The sequence below is a fragment of the Salvelinus namaycush genome, chromosome 41 (assembly GCF_016432855.1).
Source record: "Salvelinus namaycush isolate Seneca chromosome 41, SaNama_1.0, whole genome shotgun sequence".
NCBI classification, from domain to species: Eukaryota; Metazoa; Chordata; class Actinopteri; order Salmoniformes; family Salmonidae; genus Salvelinus; species Salvelinus namaycush.
The window spans coordinates 11,210,657-11,235,020 of NC_052347.1; the positions used below are offsets into that span (position 1 = coordinate 11,210,657).

At 41.8% G+C, this 24,364-nt stretch overlaps 1 protein-coding gene across 2 annotated transcripts; it reads left to right on the forward strand.

Moving 5' to 3' along the window:
• The first annotated feature begins 1,705 nt into the window (after window positions 1–1,705).
• Window positions 1,706–24,211, forward strand: LOC120034141. Of its 2 annotated transcripts, none has more exons than XM_038980583.1 (6): window positions 1,706–2,068; window positions 3,160–3,203; window positions 5,778–5,843; window positions 5,934–6,000; window positions 21,795–22,107; window positions 22,250–24,211. In XM_038980583.1, the coding sequence occupies exons 1-6, from the start codon at window positions 2,000–2,002 to the stop codon at window positions 22,924–22,926; spliced, it is 1,236 nt and encodes a 411-aa protein (XP_038836511.1). In that variant the 5' UTR covers window positions 1,706–1,999; the 3' UTR covers window positions 22,927–24,211. The 2 variants fall into 2 exon arrangements, with proteins under 2 accessions (XP_038836511.1, XP_038836512.1); XM_038980584.1 differs by having other exon boundaries at window positions 21,813–22,107; window positions 22,250–24,210.
• The last annotated feature ends 153 nt before the right edge of the window (window positions 24,212–24,364 follow it).

Here is a 24,364-nt window from a genome sequence, read left to right on the forward strand (position 1 = left end):
ATGGCAGCACCTAAGGGGCTTGAATTTTCGAGCTCTCCCCGTAGATTTTGTAGTGACGTAGTGGCCCCATGAGTGACAGAACACTGAGCCAATAACGGTGCAACTAGAGAACATTACCAACCCCTATGCTCCGTATTTTCGCTGGCTGCCCCACCACCACCACAGAAAGCACTGAGCTAGGCTGAAACACCTGCATTTTGGAGCTGCTTTATTCAAAAAAGCAAAAAAGAGACCATGTTTGTATGTGGCTTTATTAACTCAATTATAAAAGTATTTTTTTTTACATTGTTTGCAAACTGATATGTGACACATATTAAGGCCAAAATAACATGCAAAACAGGCACACAAAAAAAACTGGTGGGCCTGCCCGGAATGGCGGGTCACCACTGTGTGTTGTACATGGAGAAATTAAATAAACATTCTATCAAATTACCCTACGATAAGAGTGTGGTTGGGGCAAGTCTGTGTATGCAAATTATTTGTGTTATCAATTAAATTATTATTTAATGAGGCTCTACATATTTTGGTTGAAAAACATAATCCTATTTCCTTTAGAAACCATTGTCGTTTTTCCAATCTTGTACTTATCTTGTTTGGTTTTTGGTACTGTAGAAGAAATATAAGAAATATGTCTTCTTTTAGCTATTTTAGAAGCCCCTTGCTGTGTAATTAATGGCCGGAGTGCCATATTTGGAACCATTTATGCACACAGATGAAGGTGTAGATATTCCCCAACCAAACTGCAGAAGGCTTTCATTTCCAATTCAGATCTTTCCTGTCCATTCAACTGTTACATAAAACTACACTGTCCCAGTCCCAGATTCTTGCAATATACTATATAATTTCCTAACCATCACACAAATAGGTGCACAGACATCTTCTGGATATCAGATCCCCAATTATTTAAAGAGATTTAAAGCACGTTCTCTGTTGGTTCAATGTTGAGATGAGCCTGTTTCATGCCATCTGTTGTGTGGATCAAGTTACAGTTTATGCATCAATTCCATATGAATAGGGAAATAAAATAGGTACTAAAATTATGAAATGAGATGGTGCCTATCTTTCCTATTAATTCAGGATAGAGGCATGTAGCTTGATAACAGATAGCCTAACATCACATGGGACCTGGACTTATGTTGACATTAGATAATTCTCCTGGATGTTTTAACAATATGGAAAACAGTCATGTGCCAAAAATAGGACAGATGTTCCTCAATAGTATTTAAAGAAAACAACCCATAAAACGCATTTAAGAGTTTATAGAATAATACACATATTCTTGAAATACTGTGTTTTGTAATAGTGAAAGACCCAGGCATGCCAAAGATGATCAATTATATTGACAAGATAGTCGAGTGGCCATTTTAACAATGGAAATACATGTCCTCAAAGATGGAAGGCAGCGGGAGAAGGCGCGATCAGGTGGGACCATTCTAGCCAATGAGAGGGCAGATACGCGTGTGAACAAGAAGCACAACTCCAATATAAAGTAGTTTTTTTCAGTTGACGAAATACCACGTGTGTCCACTTATATCAGTGCATTCGCAACAACCTAAACATTACGAAAGTTATATTCTATCAAATAATCCTCACGTAGAAAATTAGCAAAAATTACTCAGTTCGTGGTCCTATTTTCGTGGGACGGATTTTGGGCGAAGTAAACCCTCTCGCTTAGCCTCTTCTCTGTCCATTATTGGGGGCTCGGCGCATCGTACCAGTCAGAGGGAGCGCGCGCGCTTGACTAAAGCACGCGCCAGGCAGTGATGTGTCGCAGATTTTTAAAACTCAGAAAGAGAACCTAAAATACCGCTCAACTATCTAATACGTGCATGTGAGTAAGTGATAAAGACTCCGAGAATAGAAACGGGTTGTAGAGTAGGCAAAAAACTTGTTTTAGCCGCTGCAGTGAGTTTTGGGGATTTGGGGGGGGTTTTTCTTGGAAAGAACGAGAAACATTTCGCGTTCCCTGTTTGAGCGTGCGACTAGCAGCCTAGGAGCGATGGAACTGTCATCTATAGGCGAACAAGTGTTTGCAGTTGAATCAATAACCAAGAAGAGAGTCAGAAAGGTAAGTAATGTAGCAGTGCTTCCGAATATAAATGTAGTCTACCTATCATTGGTGTCTTTTGGTTTTAACAGCCAATGTACTACCTGTACTCTTACAGAGTCTATATCAGCCATTACACAAAAGTATTGCTACGCACTTTCCGTAGTTTACGCAAGACATTAATATTGTCATTCTGCTCCGTGAAAGCTGCTAATTCTAACACGCAAAAAGTTAAAAATATATATTTTCTGCACAGAATGTTGCCTATAGGCTACATCATTTTCAATAAAGAGATTGTGGAATATTTTCGTTTTCCTTGGTTTGTGTATGTTGTATGTTCTGGATATAGACTACTACCTCAAGTAGTAAAATATAAAAGGGGTGTGTTTAGCAAAATCGGGTCTCCATCCTGGGGTATCACTGGTGGGATTGTCCGCGCGGCCAATGTGTGGGAGCTACGCAGTTTATTTGTACGTTACGCCAACAGGAGAACAGAGGACGGAAAGATGGATTGGGGTATCTGGGTGAAAAAAAACTGCTGCGTAATGTTACACCTCGGATGATCCATTCAATATAGTCCTATTATGTTGTTGTAGTATGATAATCACAATGAGCCTATGTTTTTGTTCTGTATGGTATTATTCTTACTATGCATTTACTTATGCTTTAATTTGGTAAAGTTGGTTTGAAAATGGAATACTATAATACAGTAATGTTTCATTCTATGTATTGAGTATTCTATACACGCACACAATTATATTTTCCCAATGGGTGGTCCAAAGCGGAGACCTTCGCTGTGCAGCACGTTGCGCAATACGAGTTGTTTACATGTAAAGTCCTACCTATTTCCATCGCTTTTTGACGCTCAAGAAAATAATTTTACATAAAACTCATCCATGTGCGATCACGTCATCACGATAGTAGAGTTCGAGGCCTTTACATTGACGTCATCTCGTACAATCTCCATTTGAAAATAAAATTACCCCAATGATCTCGACACCGACCCTTTAAAGCGACAGTCATCTTTTTATGCTCCTTGAACTACCGTACAAAGAGTACTAATTGTGTTATTTGCTCTCTTACTAAATGTGCCTTTCTCTTTTGCTTCTTAGGGTAATGTGGAATACTTACTGAAGTGGCAGGGATGGCCACCAAAGTAAGTACTCTTCTTATTAATTAGTGAATGCAATACAAATGTGTATGAGTAATGTATGTATGACCTGGGTACATATAGTGCCTTAAGAAATGATTTACACCCATTTACTTTTTCCATATTTTGTTGTGTTACAGCCTGAATTTAAAATTGATTAAATGTAGATGTGTTTGGTCACTGGCCTACACACAATACCCCATAATGTCAAAGTAGAATTATATTTTTTGAAATGTTTACAAATGAATTACAAATGAAAAGCAGAAATGTCTTGTGTCAAGTATTCAACCCTTTTGTTATGTTAAGCCTAAATAAGTTAAGGAGTAAACATTTGCTTAACAAGTCACATAATAAGTTGCTTGGACTCACTCTGTGTGCAATAATAGTGTTGAACATGATTTTTTCATGACTGCCTCATCTTTGTACCCTACACATACAATTATCTGTACGGTCCCTCAGTTGAGCAGTGAATGTCAAACACACATTAAACCACAAATCCAATACAACACATTAATGAGTACCACTCTCCATATTTCCAAACATAGGGGTGGCTGCATCATGTTATGTGTATGCTTGTAATCATTAAGGACTGGGGAGTTTTTCAGGATAAAAAAGAAACGGAATGGAGCTAAGCACATGCAAAATCCTAGAGGAAAACCTGGTTCAGTTTGCTTTCCACCAGACACTGGGAGAGGAATTCACCTTTCAGCAAGACAATAACCTAAAACACAAGGCCAAATCTACACTGGAGTTGCTTACCAAGAAGACGGTGAGTGGCAGAGTTACTGTTTTGACTTAAATCTATAGCAAGATCTGAAATTGGTTGTCTAGCAATGATCAACCAATTTGACAGAACTTGAAGAATTTTGAAAACAATAATGTGCAAATTTTTCACAATCCAGGTGTGGAAAGCTCTTAGAGACTTACCCAGAAAGAATCACAGCTGAAATCGCTGCAAAAGGTGATTCTAACATGTATTGACTCAGGGGGTTGAATACTTATGTAAATGAGATATTTCTGTATTTAATTTTCAATAAATTGGCAAACATGTCTAAAAACATGTTTTCGCTTTGTCATTGTGGGGTATTGTGTGTAGATGGGTGAGAAAATATATTGAATCCATTTTGAATTCAGGCTGTAACACAACAACATGTGGAATAAGTCAAGGGGTGTGAATACTTTCTGAAGGCATTGTAATGTTCACTCTGCTTCTGATGTCTTAGTAAAAACTTCATATCATTGGTTAAAGTGCATCTTATATTTAACACCCCTAATTCCGATTTCCTTAATCAAGGAAGTACACTGACAGGAGAACTGGCAACCACCGTACGCCATTTGGTGCATTTTCGTAATGTGAAGAGTCCGTCCAGATCCAGCGTTAATCCGATTCCGCACGCATCTAAAACTGAAGGGTACCCTTGTTTACCAACACTTTCAATAGAAATAGAGGGGTATACTACGACGCTAGCTAGATCTACTCAGGATTTTCTAAAGCTAGCTAGCTTCACTAAGCTTCATATTCCAGCTCAGGATTCATCCATGTTACGACCATGCATTTAGATTCTTCAGCTGCCGCTAACTCCAGCCAGGTTTGTAAATGCGCTTGCATGTCGCACGTGGCTAGTCGAACGCGGAAATCTTCATTGATAAAATGCTGAAACAGCAATCCATCAGCAAGTCTGCCACATTTGAGGTTTTTGCTGAAATAAAAGAACTTATCCTGCAAATTCAGCAGGCTATGGTGTGAAATGAGTTATTAGAAGTGGTGTCTTTTATTACACAATTGTTAATGCTGTCTTTGTGTGCACGAGCACCTTTTTTCCCCCCACACCTATCGATAAAATTATTGTATTAAGTCATACGAAAATTGTACTGTGTGTGACGTTTCAAATTCTCACTACACATTACCAATGTGTAGTGAGATACTGTAGGGTATTTGAATATTATTAACACAATAAAATATTTAACACAATAAAATATTTAACCCGCTGTCTTAAATGGTTTCAGAGAATGAAGGGAATGATGACGCGCTCTTTGCGAGAGGGAGGGAATCTGATTTGATTGGTCCTCAACTCTCAGCTCAAGTACTTCATTTAGGATAAAGTGAAGTTAGCCTGCCCCAGAGCAGGTTAGAGCTAAAGTATTTGTTGCCATAGAAATGTACCTGGTTAAAAGGTGAGCCACCTTCGTGTCAACAGTTATCCAGAGTTGAACTCAGAATTGACCAAAGTTAGCTCGCTAACTCCTCTATCCCGCTTCGCAGTATACCCCTCAGGAGTTAAGACAAGTGGGAAAAACATAACAAATTCCAGAACGACTCACTTGCGCAATAGAGGTTGACATTTAAAAGTGTCTGGTGATTGATTTGGTGTATTTGTAATGATATCTATTGACAATTTACAATCTGCCAGGGTTTTAAAAGGTAAGGTATAACCGCTTGCAGTCTATACATAAATTCATTGAAAGTTCCCATATGATTCTATAACAACTCCTGTCATTGTACCTCCTTGCCTTATTCAAGAGGATCATGCCATGATGATCCTGCATAAACAGTGCTTATAGAGTGTGATTGTTTTACAGGTACAGCACCTGGGAACCAGAGGACCACATACTGGACCCACGCCTGGTGCTGGCTTATGAAGAGAAGTGAGTAGTACTGAGAGTGCTGTTAGTATGAATACTGCATACTACTTCTGCTTTAGCCATTGCAATTTCATATTCTCTGTGTCTTATCAGGGAGGAGAAGGACCGAGCCCTGGCATACCGCAGGAAAGGACTCAGACCACGGAGACTTGTCTTACGGGTACAGCGCTTACCTTTCTCCTTGTTCAGAACATCCACTTTCTTAATCCATTTCTATGTCCCTTACATTAACATAGCAATTACACAAATGACAAAACGTAATAGTATATTGAGTTATCTTAAGCCTGCGTCACACGAAGCAATTTATGTGTCATCTCAAGCAACTTTGCTGATACATGAAGCAATTCAAACGCAATTGAAATTGCATGCAACGTCCAATCTTGTGATACATCACATCATGGTTGCATAAATGATTTGATAATCCAAATGTTTACTAATTGTAAGAACATCGATATACAGTGCATTCTGAAAGTATTCAGATCCCTTGACTTTTTCAACATTTTGTTACGTTACAGCCTTATTCTAAAATGGATTAAATAAAAACTTTTCCTAATCAATCTACACACATACCCCATAATGACAAAGTGAAAACAGGTTTTTAGAAATGTTTGCAAATGTATTAAAAATAAAAACAGATACCTTATTTACCTAAATATTCAGAACCTTTGCTATGAGACTAGACATTTTGCTCAGGTGCATCCTGTTTCCATTGATCATCTGTGAGATGTTTCTACAAGTTGATTGGAGTTCACCTGTGGTGAATTTAATTGATTGGATATGATTTGGAAAGGCACACACCTGTCTATATTAGTTCCCACAGTTGACAGTACATGTCAGAGCAAAATCCAAGGCAAGAGGTCAAAGGAATTGCCTGTAGAGCTCAGAGACAGGATTGTGTCGAGGCACAGTTTGGGGAAGGGTACACAAAAAAATGTCTGCAGCATTGAAGGTCCACAAGAACACAGTGGCTTCTATTATTCTTAAATGGAAGAAGTTTGGAACCGCCAAGACTCTTCCTAGAGCTGGCCGCGCAGCCAAACTGAGCAATCGGGGGAGAAGGGCCTTGGTCAGGTAGGTGATCAAGAAGCCGATGGTCACTCTTGACAGAGCTCCAGAGTTCCTCTGTGGAGATGGGAGAACCTTCCAGAAGGACAACCATCTCTGCAGCACTCCACCAATCAGGCCTTTATGGTAGAGTGGCCAGATGGAAGCCACTCCTCAGAAAATAGCTGTGCAGCGATGCTCCCCATCCAACCTGACAGAGCTTGAGAGGATCTGCAGAGAAGAATGAGGAGACACTCCCCAAATGCAGGTGTGCCAAGCTTGTAGCGTCATACCCAAGAAGACTCGAGGCTGTAATCGCTGCTTAAGGTGCTTCAACAAATTACTGAGTAAAGGGTCTGAATTAGAGGTTTCAAGTTGTCATATCAATCGGAAACCGGTATTTTTGGGCGCCGATTTGCCTATATATATATATATATATTTTTTTTTTTTACACCTTTATTTAATCTTTATTTAACTAGGCAAGTCAGTTAAGAACACATTCTTATTTTCAATGATGGCCTAGGACAGATTTTTAACCTTGTCAGCTCGGGGGATCCAATCTTGCAACCTTACAGTTAACTAGTCCAATGCTCTAACACTGATTACATTGCACTCCACGAGGAGCCTGCTTGTGCCGCAAATGCAGTAAGCTAAGGTAAATTGCTAGCTAGCATTAAACTTATCTTATAAAAAACAATCAATGACTGTCATTGCTCCAATATGTACTTAACCATAAACATCAATGCCTTTCTTAAAATCAATACACAAGTATATATTTTTAAACCTGCATATTTAGCTAAAAGAAATCCAGGTTAGCAGGCAATATTAACCAGGTGAAATTGTGTCATTTCTCTTGCGTTCATTGCACGCAGAGTCAGGGTATATGCAGCAGTTTGGGCCGCCTGGCTCTTTGCGAACTAATTTGCCAGAATTTTACTTAATTATGACAACATTGAAGGTTGTGCAATGTAACAGGAATATTTAGACTCATGGATACCACCCGTTAGATAAAATACGGAACGGAATAAACGTTTTGTTTTCGAGGTGATAGTTTCCGGATTAGTCAAAGGTATATGGTTTAGAGAGAAATAGTCGACGCGTTATAATTCCTGTAATAACTTGCGGCTGAATTTGAAAGGGGTTCCTTCGTTATTTTACCGTTCATGTCTTCCATAGAGAATGTCTTGATCTACTTCAAATAAGGTCTGTGTTTCGTGCAGGCTTAAACCGCCTCAACGTTTTGATACCCGTGTAAATCTCACTAGGATAAGGTAACGTTTGTCAACATATTTTCATAAATCCACTCTACAAAAAAAATGATCTTCGCTTATATTTAGCCAATATTGATCAGAGTTACCTTGTCCTATGGATATCTACACAGTTATAAAATTGGCAAGGTGGTGTAAGCCTACACGAAACACAGACCTTATTTTAAGTGAATCTAAAAAAATATCCTATGGAATAAATGAAGGAACCGCTTTTCAGATTTTGCTAGAAGGTGTCATGGGAATTATGACTCGCACTTTGGTCGTCAATTCTTACCATGCCCATTATTAAAATAGGATTTCCTGCATATAGAAATGACAGTTTTTGTTTTCAACATTCATCACAGGTAACTTAAATAAAAACTATTTTTATTCAAACAGTTGAGAGTATTTGTCTCCTAAGCAGACTCTTCAGTATCATTGTCACTTCAGAGCTGTGTGTGTGTGTGTGTATTTATGTATTATATTAAGTTAAAATAAAAGTGTTCATTGTTCATTCAGTATTGTTGCAGTTGTCATTATTACAAAAATGTGTGTGTGTGTATGATATATATATATAAAACATTTTTTTAAATTATATAAATCGGCCTATTAATCGTATCGGCTTTTTTTGTCCTCCAATAATCGGTATCGGCGTTGAAAAATCATAATCGGTCGACCTCTAGTCTGAATACTTATGTAAATGTGATATTTCCAAAAACCTGTTTTTGCTTTGCCATAATGGCGTATTGTGTGTAGATTGATGAGGGGGAAAAACGATTTAATCAATTTTAGAATAACGCTGTAACGTAACAAAATGTGGAAGAAGTCTGAATACTTTCTGTATTTACAGCCCTCTTTTCCCCAATAAAATGAAATGTGCAACGTTGATTCAAAGTCTCTGAGGTGACCAGGACATGAGTGTGTCCTAACAGGGTGAGGAGACAAAGTAGCCAGTGGTGGTTGTAGTTCTGGGGCCTGCACAATATCCTTCCTGTATGACTGGCGGGGTATTTGGGCTGTGGGGGGGGGATCAGTTTCCATTTCTACAGTTCAGTATAGGCAGTCAGCAAATGCAGCTTGCATGTCAATGAGACCCATTGACTAACTGGACAGAGCACAGCTCCAGACACATATACATTTGATCCATGGGCATTGATGGACAGTTGGTGGGTTGCAGAGGAAGTGGAGCTGATCAAGCATGGTGCACAAAGACCACTATCTCAGTCAATCCCCAGCCACCATAAACGATCACATACAGCAAGTTTTACCATCCAGGGGTGTACAATTCCAGTGGGTCAGAAGTTTACATACACTAAGTTGACTGTGCCTTTAAACAACTTGGAAAATCCCTGAAAATGATGTCATGGCTTTAGAAGCTTCTGATAGGCTAATTGACATAATTTGAGTCAATTGGAGGTGTACCTGTGGATGTATTTCAAGGCCTACCTTCAAACTCAATGCCTCTTTGCTTGACATCATGGGAAAATCAAAATAAATCAGCCAAGACCTCAGAAAAAAAAATTGTAGACCTCCACAAGTCTGGTTCATCCTTGGGAGCAATTTCCAAACACCTGAAGGTACCACGTTCATCTGTACAAACAATAGTACGCAAGTATAAACACCATGGGACCACGCAGCCGTCATACCGCTCAGGAAGGAGACGCGTTCTGTCTCCTAGAGATGAACGTACTTTGGTGCGATAAGTGCAAATCAATCCCAGAACAACAGCAAAGGACCTTGTGAAGATACTGGAGGAAACAGGTACAAAGGTATCTATATCCACAGTAAAACGAGTCCTATATCGACATAACCTGAAACGCCGCTCAGCAATGAAGAAGCCACTGCTCCAAAACCGCCATAAAAAAGCCAGACTACGGTTTGTAACTGCACATGGGGACAAAGATCGTACTTTTTGGAGAAATGTCCTCTGGTCTGATGAAACAAAAATAGAACTGTTTGGCCATAATGACCATCATTGTGTTTGGAGGAAAAAGGGGGAGTCTTGCAAGCCGAAGAACACCATCCCAACCGTGAAGCACGGGGGTGGCAGCATCATGTTGTGGGGGTGCTTTGCTGCAGGAGGGACTGGTGCCCGTCACAAAATAGATGACATCATGAGGCAGGAAAATTGTGGATATATTGAAGCAACATCTCAAGACATCAGTCAGGAAGTTAAAGCTTGGTCGCAAATGGGTCTTCCAAATGGACAATGATCCCAAGCATACTTCCAAAGTTGTGGCAAAATGGCCTAAGGACAACAAAGTCAAGGTATTGGAGTGGCCATCACAAAGCCCTGACCTCAATCCCATAGAAAATGTGTGGGCAGAACTGAAAAAGCGTGTGCAAGCAAGGAGGCCTACAAACCTGACTCAGTTACACCAGCTCTGTCAGGAGGAATGGGTCAAAATTCGGGAAGCTTGTGGAAGGCTACCCGAAATGTTTGACCCAAGTTAAACAATTTAAAGACAATGCTACCGAACACTAATTGAGTGTATGTAAACTTCTGACCCACTGGGAATGTGATGAAAGAAATAAAAGCTGAAATAAATCATTCTCTCTACTATTATTCTGACATTTCACATTCTTAAAATAAAGTGGTGATCCTAACTGACCTAAGACAGATCATTTTTACTAGGATTAAACGTTAGGAATTGTGGAAAAACTGAGTTTAAATGTATTTGGCTAAGGTGTATGTAAACTTCCGACTTCAACTGTATGTTGGAATTACTGCACAGTTTTCCAGACCAATGCATATGTCACCCCAGCATGAGAGCTCATTCTTTACAATGCAGCCCATTTCAGGTGTCACATGGGCTGGCCAGCCATGGTTGGTAGCTAAATAGGTATGAGGGCATTGCACGCCATCAATTTCCAGACAGCATGTTGGCTGTTGAATGGCCTCCTGACATGTGGCAGTCCAGTTCCATGGTGTCTCTGTCTCTAGTAACTGCCTGAGGAGAGGACTGATGGTGGAGTGGGCCTATCAGTGCAATTCCTATGACATGCCCACTAAGTTGATGGCATTTCTTGTCAATGAGTGTCAGGTTGTGTTGGTTCATTGTAGTGAACACCTGCCTCATGCGCTTGTCACGTGTGGTTGTATCCTCCCCATACACCATAATGTCACCAAGTCAACATATACGGCAACTCCAGGGCAGACAGCCAGGATGGTGGACATGATTGTCTGGACGAAGCAATATGCCAGCTCAACCTGGACAGTATAAGAGTGCACTGGAACATCCCAATGTGCATCATAGTTGCAGTGAGCCAGAGGAAGGTCATGTTCGATTCAGGCAGACGTATTGTACTAGCAAGCTCACTTCTAAATGATAAGGATGTAACTTAAGAGCCCAATCCTGGAGGTGCAAGTTATAGTACAGTGAGGGCAAGTTGTAGAACTAGGGAGAGGGTGCCAGAGTCCAGGGTTGGATCATTCTCTTTCCTTTCATTGGAGCCTCCCAGTTGCCTCATTGACACTCATAGGCTTGTGGTGTTGCCATCCCAAGCAGTCTGCTGCCTTTTTATACAGTGGCTTCAGAAAGTATTCAGACCCCTTGACTTATTCTACATTTTGTTGTGTTACAACCTGAACTCAAAATGGATTAAATATATTTTTTTTATCTCACATATATTTTTATCTCACATATATTTTTTATCTCACATATCTACACACATATCTACACCCATAATGACAATGTGAAAACATGTTTTTAGAAATTGTTGCAAATATATTGAAAAAAAAAAATACAGAAATATCTAATGTACATAAGTATTGACACAGTCAATACATGTTAGAATCTCTTTTGGCAGTGATTACAGCTGTGAGTCTTTTAGAGCATTGCACACCTGGATTAGCACATTATTATTATTTTTATTCTTCAAGCTCTGTCAAGTTGGTTGTTGAATATTGCTAGACAGCCATTTTCAAGTTTTGCCATAGATTTTCAAGCCGATTTAAGACAAAACTGTAACTATGCCACTGAGGAACATTCAATGTCATCTTGGTAAGCAACTCCAGTGTATATTTGGCCGTGTTTTAGGTTATTTTCCTGCTGAAAGGTGCATTTGTCTCCCAGTGTCTATGGAAAGTAGACTGAACCAGGTAGACTGAACCAGGTTTTCCTCTAGGATTTTGCCTGTGCTTAGGTCTATTCCGTTTCTTCTTATCTTAAAAAATTCCCTTGTCGTTGCCGATGACAAGCATACCCATAACATGATGCAGCCACCACCATGCTTGAAATAGGAAGAGTGGTACTCAGTGATGTAATTGATTTGCCCCAAACATAACGCTTTGTATTCAGGACATAAAGTACATTTCATTGCCCAAAATTTTGCGGGGTTACTTTAGTGCCTTATTGCAAACAGGTTGTATGTTTTGGAATATTTGTATTCTGTACAGGCTTCCTTTTCATTCTGTCATTTAGGTTAGTATTGTGGAGTAACCACAATGTTGTTGATCCATCCTCAGTTTTCTCCTATCACAGCCATTAAATGAATGGGTTGTACTACAACCCTGGTTTTATGAATGAAGAACGAGAGTTCTGACTTTGCTATAAGCTGTCTCCAGACAGCACCACTGAATAATTGTCTGCTTTGAAACCACCCAAGTCCTGTCTTGGCCCTAGCAGGCAGTAATTGTCTCCTCCGGGCCATGATGCATAATGCCCCGCCCTACGAGGGTATAATACGCACTGCCCTGCCGGAGAGTGTCACTCTAGCAAGCCCCCGAGTTCTTACTATGCTATATCGTATATAACCAACCTTGCTGGTCATCAGGGTTGGCACCGCTGCGCAGCCTGCCGGACACAGTCAAGTGGTCTAAAGGGGATAACCCTGATATAACAAACTCAAGACCAGGATAAGACAGTCAAGGGCAAAGGCTATGTGATACAATTAATAAGAAATAGGTAACACGGGGACTAACGTCTGGCTGCAGCCAGTACTGAATGTGACAACGAGACGCAGTCATGTCAAGACTATAGAACCTGACAAATGTGTGAAGTGTTGCCCAAGAAGCTCCCGCACATACCTTGTCCAATGAAACGCCCCGGAGTAGTGCCAAAGATGTTCACACCTCTAATAGAATGTAGCTAGATCAATAACCATAGATTTAATGCATGACTCGTGCACGGAGAAGGCCGCCAGGTCACCTACTTGTATCGCCTAGGCAAGGGCTAATAGTAGCGCCGCTTTAAACAAGAGGAATTTTTATTCTATTGAGTCTATAGGCTCGAAAGGAGTGTTAGTTAACGCATCCAGAACTGTGACCAAATCCCATCTGGGGAATAGACATGTAGGCTGGCGCAGATGACGGGTGCCCTTCATAAACCAAGGCCAAAATGTGGCTTCCCGCGTGCTTACCATCTATATCAGCATGGCACCGATATAGCATCTAAATAGACCTTCAATGTAGAAGGAGAAAGGCCTTTATCAAACGGACTCAGAAGGAAGCTCAGTATGATACCGATACTGCAGTGCATTGGTTCTTCACTATGTGCCTTGAAGGAGCCCTAGCACTCTATAGTCTCGATAACCGTCAGAGGTAACCCGTCATTTAAAAGATGTTCCCCTCCCGCCTGAGACAGAATGTCAGTGCGTAACGGGAGTATCAAAGGCGCTCCGGACACCATTGAACTCAGGTCTGCAAACCATGTGCTCACTCACTCTGTCCAAGACATGTTGTAGCAGGGGAATTGCAGGAAATGTATATAGATGAGCTCAGGGCCATTGGTGGGCCAGGGCATCATGACCTAATGGTGGGTTGTCGTTCAGAATGGAATACTAAAGAGGGCAATGTGTTGCGCCTCAAGATGCAAACAGATCGACGTGGGCTCGTCCAAACTGGCATCAAATCACCTCTATCACCTGTGGCTGGATATGCCACTCCGCAGACTGAGGCTCTCCCCTCGACAATAGGTCTGCAACTAGATTCAACTGGCCTGGAATGTGCGCTGCTGACAGTGAGCGCAGGTGTGTGTGTGCCCACAGATGTATCCGTGATGCCACTTGGTGCATGGCCAGTGAGCGGACTCCGCCCTGGCGATTGACGTACGCGATCGAGGTTGAGTTGTCGGAATGAATCAGAACGTGATTCATTCCGACAATGAATTTTGCCTCTATCCTGGGGGCAAAATGTAATAGAGCCAGCCGTATCGCTTCCAGCTCCAAAACATCTATATGAAGATTTGTGTTCTTCCCACTGACTGTTCGTTATGTGTCCGTCGTAAACTGCCCCCCATCCCTTCAGGGAGGTGTCGGTCTTTATGACAACCTGCAAGACTACTGGACCCAGCTGGACCCCAGCTGAGAGTATTCTTGGGCTTTGCCAGAAAGATAGACTGTGGTGACATTGCCACGTAATGGTTATCATTCGATAACGGTCTCTGTTCGGATGAATGCGTTGGCTTATAAACCATTGTTGGATAGGTCTTATGCGTAATAGGCCAAGTGGTAAGATTGCTGATGCCACAACCATCAGCCCCTGTAAAACCATAACCCGGCGAGCCCTGAAAGTACGGCTCCGGTGGAGTGGGCGTGCTGCAGTCAGAATGCACCTCTGGTGACTGTTAGACGTGAGCGCATAGAGTTCAGTTCCAAACCTAAGAAGCTTGTCTGTTGACGAAGAGTGAGACAACTCTTTTCACAGTTTATCAGGAAACCCAGATTGTGGATATGATTTATCACTATCCTGGTGTGTGTCTCGACCAATTCTCTCAACTTCGCTATTATAAGACAGTCGTCTAGATAGCACAATATCCGTATCCTGTTTGTCTGACTACTTTGAATAGACGGCGGTGTGTTAACATGCGAAAAGGTAGTTTTCGTAATGATTTGTTCAACACCCTCAAATTTAAGATCAGTCTCATGCCACTGCCTTTCTTTGGCACTCGAAAATATCTCTGATAATGACCCGTGTTTTTGTCTGCTTCCATAACTGGGCGAATAGCTCCTTTTCCTCCAAGGGAGGTTATTTCCTGTTCTAGAATAGGGGCCACTTGAGCTGAAACTGTCGTGGGCGTGACACTAGCGAACTGCAATGCGTAACCCTTCCAAATTGTATTCAGTACCCAAGGGGGAGCTGCGCATGCGTGTTTCCATACACTGTCTGCTGGACAGGTCTGCTCTTTCTATTAGAGGCTCTTTCTATTAGTGAAGTCTGTCGCCTTCCTGAGCTCAACGTACATCTCTGCAGTAGCCTGCTGTTCGCTGTCCCGGAGGAGCTGGGCATGGTAGGCCTGGAGGATGGCCATGGTGTTCAACATGGCTGCTGACTTGGCCGGCTGCCTTGTAAGACTTCTCCGCCAGGGAAGCGGTAATATGTCATGCTCTGGATGATAGCTGTGGCTTCACTGCCGCAGAGGCTGCTGAGAGGTGTGAGGCTATGGTTTCTTCAAGCAGGGGCATGGATAGAAATCCCAGCTCGGGCTCTGTGTCGATCCTGGACCATGAGTTGAAGCTCTGGATGGGAGAGCGTGTCTGTTGTGGCTTCTCCCAGGATTGCCTCACCTCATTCCTGACATCTGAGAACAGGGGGAAGGGTCTAGGGCAGGGCTGGCTATCATGCCAGAGACTGGGTGACTGACGGTGGGAAGAAAGCCCCTACCAGTATGGTTTCAGGGGCTGGTTGTGGATCTGGCCAAGACAGGCCTAGCTTAGTCACAGCCCTGCCCAGGACCTCCATGAACTCCTTGTTGTAAGGGTCCTTGTCAAAGATCGGAGGGGCAGCCGGCATCTCTCATTGTCCTCCTCTATGTCACCCTCACTCTGAGCCCTTTCATCTGAGCCAGGATCTCCATAGCGTCCCACTGACTGGCATGCAAGTCTCTCAGCTCCCGGTGTGCTGCGTCCTCGAAATAAGCAGCAGGTTGGGGAAGGGCAGAGGTGTGGAGGCTCTGTCGAGTATTGGAGAGCTGCACCTCACCCACTCGTCCGTAGGCTCCCGGGAGCTGGGTGGTGGAGGGAAGGCAGGGGAACCTCGGAGCAGTGGATACAGAAGAAGGGGTCCGTAAGAGCCACTTCCGTGCTCTGTTCCAAGCCATCGAGCGTAGTCTCTGTGACCATCCCTCCCCGACATGTGTGCCTTGCACTTGAAGTACTATTTTATCCCGGCAGGGAACGTCATCTCGGCCTGAGGAGAAAAATCCTTAAAACTCAGAAAAACCTAATGGAATCCGTCTGGTACCTTCACTCAAAGCTTACGACCACACTTTGAGTGTGATTGGGAAGGTGAATATTAAATAATGACATCAGAATCTTTGGTCTCCTGCAAGTGTGATGCATTAGCTAGCTAGCTAGAAGGACTACTAGCTAAAAATGGCTAGCAAGCTAGCTGACTCAGGCTACTAAACGGACCGATGTTGAAGGAATCTAAAGAAAATAAAAAAAAATATACAGTACCAGTCAAAAGTTTGAACACACCTACTCATTCAAGGGTTTTTCTTTGTTTTTACTATTTTCTACATTGTAGAATAATAGTGAAGACATCAAAACTATGAAAAAACACATACAGTGGGGAGAACAAGTATTTGATACACTGCCGATTTTGCAGGTTTTCCTACTTACAAAGCATGTAGAGGTCTGTAATTTTTATCATAGGTACACTTCAACTGTGAGAGACAGAATCTAAAACAAAAATCCAGAAAATCACATTATATGATTTTTAAGTAATTAATTTGCACTGGGTCTTCTTTTCGTGTGGCGGACCTCATGACAGCCAGTTTCATCATAGCGCTTGATGGTTTTTGCAATTGCACTTGAAGAAACTTTCAAAGTTCTTGAAATTTTCCACATTGACTGACCTTCATGTCTTAAAGTAATGATGGACTGTCATTTCTGCTTGCTTATTTGAGCTGTTCTTGACATAAAATTAACTTGGTCTTTTAGAAAATAGGGTATCTTATGTATGCCACCCCTACCTTATCACAACACAACTGATTGGAAAGAAATTCCATAAATTAACTTTTAACAAGGCACACCTGTTAACTTCTTGACGCACGGATCCCTTTAGCGGGATCATCGTAAACAACCGCTGAATTGCAGAGCGCCAAATAAAAAAATAAAATAAAAAATATTTATAATCATGAAATCACAAGTGAAATATACCAAAACACAGCTTAGCTTGTTGTTAATCTACCTATCGTGTCAGATTTTGAAAATATGCTTTACAGCGAAAGCAAATCCAAGCGTTTGTGAGTTTATCAATCACTAGACAAAACAGTAAGAACAGCTAGCCGCAAATTAGCTTGGTCACGAAAGTCAGAAAATAAATAAAATTAATCGCTTACCTTTGATAATCTTCGGATGTTTGCACTCACGAGACTCCCAGTTACACAATAAATGTTCTTTTTGTTCAATAAAAATTATTTTTATAACCAAAAACCGCCATTTGGTTTGCGCGTTATGTTCAGAAAACCACAGGCTCGTTCCGGTCCTGAAAGGCAGACGAAAATTCCAAAAAGTATCCGTAATGTTCGTAGAAACATGTCAAACGTTTTTTATAATCAATCCTCAGGTTGTTTTTAACATACATAATCGATAATATTTCAACCGGACGGTAAACTATTCAATATTACAGAGAAAGAAAATGTCGAGCTACATCTCTCGCGCGCAGGAACTAGTCAAAGGACACCTGACGCATTTTGAAAAATCTCGCATTTTTTTAAATAAAAGCTTGAAACTATGTCTAAAGCCTGGTCACAGCCTGAGGAAGCCATTGGAAAAGGAATCTGGTTGATACCCCTTTAAATGGAGGGGCAGGCAATGGAACAGGGATTTTTCCAAATAAAAGGCACTTCCGGGTTGGATTTCCTCAGGTTTTCGCCTGCAAAATCAGTTCTGTTACACTCACAGACAATATTATGACAGTTTTGGAAACTTTAGAGTGTTTTCTATCCTAATCTGTCAATTATATGCATATTCTAGCATCTGGACCTGAGAAATAGTCTGTTTACCTTGGGAACGTTATTTTTCCAAACATAAATATTCTGCCCCCTAGCTGAAAAAGGTTAATTGAAATGCATTCCTGGTGACTACCTCATGAAGCTGGTTGAGAGAATGCCCAGAGTGTGCAAAGCTGTCATCAAGGCAAAGGGTGGCTACTTTGAAGAATCTCAAATATAAAATATATTTTAATTTGTTGAACACTTTTTTGTTTACTATATGATTCCATATGAGTAGGTGTCCAAACTTTTGACTGGTACTGTATGTTCTTCGCCGCTCGGTCGAAGTTGTAGGCCGTCTGAAATTGAGCAGTTTAGACGAAACATAAGTATAGATGAATTTACAGATGATAAGAATGGTGGCTTTGATAAACAGCAGTTGCTGAATAAAGCAAGAGTGACACTCTCCGGCAGGGCAGTGCGTATTATACCCTCACTGCCTGCAGTTGCCAAGACGGGACTTGGGTGGTTTCATAGTTAAAAATGATTCAGTGGTGCTGTCTTACTACTTATAGCATAGTAAGAACTCGATTTCAAGATTAAGTAAAACTCAAACTGTTTTAAAGTCACCATTGGCCTCATGGTGAAATCCCTGAGTGGTTTCCTTCCTCTTCGGCAACTGAGTTAGAAAGGACTACTCTATATTTGTAGTGACTCGGTGTGCTGATACACCATCCACGATATTTACCCATCTACCAATAGGTGCCCTTCTTCGCAAGGCATTGGAAAACCTCAATGGTCTTTGTGGTTGAATCTGTGTTTGAAAATGGATTTGGATTCAAATGTCCTAATGTTTTTTTTTGTATGTAGGGAAGACAATTGACTGCTCATATTCCAAATGTTAGCAATATCAGAGCTTGCAATATTGGGTTAAATGAGTTTATGAAAAATACAAATTATTTTTACACAACATTCCATTTCATATACAGTGCATTCAAAAAGTATTCAGACCCCTTGACTTTTTCCACATTTTGTTAGGTTACAGCCTTTTTCTAAAATTGATTAAATCGTTTTTTCCCCTCTCATCAATCTACACACATTACCCCATAATGACAAAGCAGAAATTGTTTTTTAGACATTTTTGCTAATTAAAAAATAGTATTCAGACCCTGTACTCAGTACTTTGTTGAAGCACCTTTGGCAGCGATTCTTCTTGGATATGACGCTACAAGCTTGGCACACCTGTATTTCTGGTTCACCAACTACTTCTCAGACAGAGTTCAGTGTGTCAAATCAGAGGGCCTGTTGTCCGGACCTCTGGCAGTCTCTATGGGGGTGCCACAGGGTTCAATTCTCGGGTCGACTCTTTTCTCTGTATACATCAATGATGTCGCTCTTACTGTTGGTGATTCTCTGATCCACCTCTACGCAGACGACACCATTCTGTATACTTCTGGCCCTTCTTTGAACACTGTGTTAACAAACCTCCAGACGAGCTTCAATGCCATACAACTCTCCTTCTGTGGCCTTCAACTGCTCTTAAATGCAAGTAAAACTAAATGCATGCTCTTCAACCGAGTGCCCACCCGTCTAGCATCTCTACTCTGGACGGATCTGACTTAGAATATGTGGACAACTACAAATACCTAGGTGTCTGGTTAGACTGTAAACTCTCCTTCCAGACTCACATCAAGCATCTAGAATTGGCTTCCTATTTCGCAACAAAGCATCCTTCACTCATGCTGCCAAACATACCCTCGTAAAACTGACTATCCTACCAATCCTTGACTTCGGCGATGTAATTTACAAAATAGCCTCCAACACTCTACTCAGCAAATTGGATGCAGTCTATCACAGTGCCATCCGTTTTGTCACCAAAGCCTCATATACTACCCACCACTGCGACCTGTATGCTCTCGTTAGCTGGCCCTCGCTTCATATTCGTCGCCAAACCCACTGGCTCCAGGTCATCTATAAGTCTTTGCTAGGTAAAGCCCCGCCTTATCTCAGCTCACTGGTCACCATAGCAGCACCCACCCGTAGCACACGCTCCAGCAGGTATATTTCACTGGTCACCTCCAAAGCCAACTCCTCTTTTGGCCGCCTTTCCTTCCAGTTCTATGCTGCCAATGACTGGAACAAATTGCAAAAATCACTAAAGCTGGAGGCTCATATCCTCCTCATTAACTTTAAGCATCAGCTGTCAGAGCAGCTTACAGATCATTGCACCTGTACATAGCCCATCTGTAAATATCCCACCCAAATACCTCATCCCCATATTGTTATTTTTTTTGCTCCTTTGCACCCCAGTATCTCTTCTTGCACATTCATCTTCTACTCATCTATCACTCCAGTGTTTAATTGCTAAATTGTAATTATTTTGCCACTATGGCCTATTTATTGTCTTACCTCACTAATCTTACTTCATTTGCACACACTGTATATAGACTTTTCTATTGTGTTATTGACTGTATGTTTGTTTATTCCATGTGTAACTCTGTGTTGTTTGTGTCGCACTGCTTTGCTTTATCTTGGCCAGGTCGCAGTTGTAAATGAGAACTTGCTCTCAACTGGCCTACCTGGTTAAATAAAGGTGAAATAAAAAATTAAAATTGGGGGAGTTTCTCCCATTCTTCTCTGCAGATCCTCTCAAGCTGCCAGGTTGGATGGGGAGCGTCGCTACGCAGCTATTTTCAGGTCTCTCCAGAGATGTTCGATCTGGTTCAAGTCCGGGCTCTGGCTGAGACATTGAGACTTGTCCCGAAGCCAATAATGGGTTGTTTTGCCTGTGTGCTTTAGGTCGTTGTCCTGTTGGAAGATGAACCTTCGCCCAAGTCTGAGGTTCCTGACCACTCTGTTTTCATCGTGCTAGGTGTTGTCCAGATGTGACGCTTGGCATTCAGGCCAAAGAGTTCAATCTTGGTTTCATCAGACCAGAGAATCTTGTTTCCCATGGTCTAAGAGTCTTTAGGTGCCTTTTGGCAAACTTCAAGTGGGCTGTCATGTGCCTTTTACTGTTGTCCTTCCAAAAGGTTCTCCCATCTCCACAGAGTAACTCTAGAGCTCTGTCAGAGTAACCATCGGCTTCTTGGTCACCTCTCTGACCAAGGACCTTCTCCCCCGATTGCTCAGTTTGGCCGGGCGGCCAGCTCTAGAAAGAGTCTTAGTGGTTCTAAAACTTCTTCCATTTAAGAAGAATGGAGCCCACTCTGTTCTTGGGGACCTTTGAAATGTTTTGGTACCCTTTCCCAGATCTGTTGCTCGACACAACCCTGTCTCAGAGCTCTACGGACAATTCCTTCGACCATGGCTTGGTTTTTGCTCTGACATGCACTGTCAACTGTGGGACCTTTTATATAGACAGGTGTGTGCCTTTCCAAATCATGTCCAATCAATTTAATTTACCACAGGTGGACTCCAATGAAGGTCTGAATACTTATCGAAGGCACTGTATGGGAGACCTTAGAGATATGGAAAAACATGGTTGTGCTTTGTTATACCCCGGGTAGTGGTATCTCAAAGACTAAAGCCCTTTTTGAAGATTGGCCATTAGTGTACTGGGTCGGAGTTCCGAACGGAACGATATGACCACTCGTAAACTTTTTTCTGCGCCCTGATTGGACATTGCATACAATCAGTTGCGTGATATAGGATTGATTTCTATCTCTTGCGTTGCAACTAAGTTGCAGGCAATTTTTGGGGTGACACACTGAGCATCACTGATGCCACTTTGTTGCAATCAACAGAAATTGCGTCCAGATTGCTACGTGTGACATCGGCTTTAGTCTTCTCTTCTCCTACAGAATATCTATGCCATGGACCTCCGTAGTGCACACAAAGTCCCAGATACCCCTCGTCTGCGCCTCTCCCTTACCCGCTCCATGGGCTCCGAGCTGGACCAGGGCAGTCTGCCATACAGGGCGGGGGAGGGAGGGAGTGTCTACCGCCGCCTGGCAAGACGCAAGAACAAGCAGAGGGTGTCCAAACCTGTGTCTGACAACAATTCCCTTCAACCACTGACCCACATACAGGACCCCATGGAGCATGAATGGCAAGGCGCAGAGGAGAGACCGGAATCAGAGTTAACAACAGACACACGTGAAAACAGTCTATTCAGTTTGTTTTCTATCAAACATTTAATGAAATATTTGATCATCTATTTTTTTATCTCGGCTTGAAGGTCAGGATTGGTCCTATTTGTGGTATATTGATCTAATTTCCTGTCTCTTTCTCTCTTAAGGGCATAGCCGGTCAGAGTGCAGCTCTTCCATGATGGAGCAGGAGGTGGAGTCGACGACTGACAGAGTGGAGAGTTGTGGTTCCGCACTGGGCTCTGGAGATGAGACATTGGGGGGTGGGGCCTTGTTGACGGTGACAGAGGCAGGGTACAGCTCAGACGGTGGGACCTCTGAAACTGGACAGGAACAAATGGATAGGACTGACCAATCAGAGAGCTGTGTTTCTGCAGAGGGACCAAAATACCTTAACATTAGCAATATGTTAGTGGACAGTGCCACAGAAGTGGAATTGGGGACAGATACCTTGATTGACAAGGTAGAAAGGTTAGGCACAGCTAATGCTATTGAGAGGGTAGAGGGGTTGGGGACAGATTATTTTATTGACAGGGTAGAGGAGATGGGGACACATATTCTGATTGACAGGGATAGCACTTCAGTGGTGGATGTTGGAGATGAACCCGTGTCTGATGGTTCAGTGGTCTGTACCGATGTTGAGGTTGCAGAGGAAGTGGTGGAGAATGACACAAAACAGCAAGGTGAAGAGGTTGTGACACAGTGTCCAGACAGTAGTGGCGCAGAAGTGAATCCTGGCAAAGTGATTGTGACCGATGTGACTATCAACTCTTTGACCGTAACTTTCAAAGAGGCCTTGGCAGCTGAAGGGTTTTTTAAGGGCTGAATGACAAGAGTTCTGAGAGAGGATTAGAGAACATGTGAGGTTATACATGAAATGCAGCCCATATGTTGAATTTACCACTTAGGAACATGTTTAGATAAACAACCACAATATAATTTGTCATTAAAGATGCTTACAAAGCCTATGAGAGTAAATTGATACCAATTACTAGGGTTTTGGTAAGGTATTGTACCTTAGAGAATTGGGTGGTAATTTTCACATTGTGTTTGGTTCTGGAAAGAAGATTAGTAAGAGAGGATGAGGGAGAGAGCAGTTGACTCCTGAATGTCATATTTATAACATTACTACTCCAACATCTCTTATTCCAGGAGGCTCATTTCGGTTGCTCTTTTTTCTAACGCTTTTGTATTAAGTCATCTGTCTTCCTCAGTATTAACAGTAAGTTCTGCATGTCCCGTATGTCATGCACACCCTTGTCCTCCATTCGATTTTTTTGTTTGATTTCTATAACAAAGAAATAGAAAGGAGAAGGAATGCCTGGAGGGATAGAAGTTTAAGCATTTCAAGATGAAGGCTGGCTGCGTTGAAGTATTGTTTTTATTTTACTTCTCAAATTAAAAGAGCCTACCTGATTCTATTTTTGTATTACCATTTGATAGTCCACCCCTCTCGCAAAGCCTTTGTGCATTTCTAAAGAGGGGATATCAGTTTACACCACTCATTCCCAAATGTGTTTTAGGTCTCATTTCAGTTACTCCTTTTTCTAACGCATTTGTATAAAGTCGACTGTCTTCCTCAGTATTTACAGTAAGTTCTGCATGTCCTGTCAATCACGCACAGCCTTGTCCTTCATTTCATTCAATGTTTATTTCTATGGCAAAAATAGAAAAGAAAGAATTCCTAAAAGGATAGAAGTTCAGCATTTCAAGATGAAGGTTGGCTACGTTGAAGTATTGTTTTTACTTCCAGGTAAAAAATGGCATATTCTTGTATTACCAATTGATAGTCCACCCCTCTCACTAAGCCTTTGTGCATTTCTAAAGAGGAGATATCAGTTTACACCATTGTTGCAGTAGGAAATGTGCAAACGGAAGCAAATGTTCTCGGTTGTATTTATCGCATGTCACATGTAAAAGCTAAATTAAATGTCACGTGTTGAAAAATGTATCTTTGGTCACAATGACATGTCTTCTCTATACCGTATGCCTAGAAATATATAGTGTAACATCTACTTGTGTTTGAGATTCATATAACAGGATGGATATTACCTAAACATTTTAGCATGGAATAAAACATGTTAGCAGTAACAGAAGTGTCCTCACTGGTCCATTTTAGTAGCTGTTTTGGAAATGCATTTGCAGCAACTTGTGCCTCCTTTTATCACCACTAGGGGTCAGTCTCCTCAGGGAACCATGTATTTAGGCCGATCCCCCCCACCCACAAAAAATAAAAAACACTAAATTTGACTAGCTACGAGCAA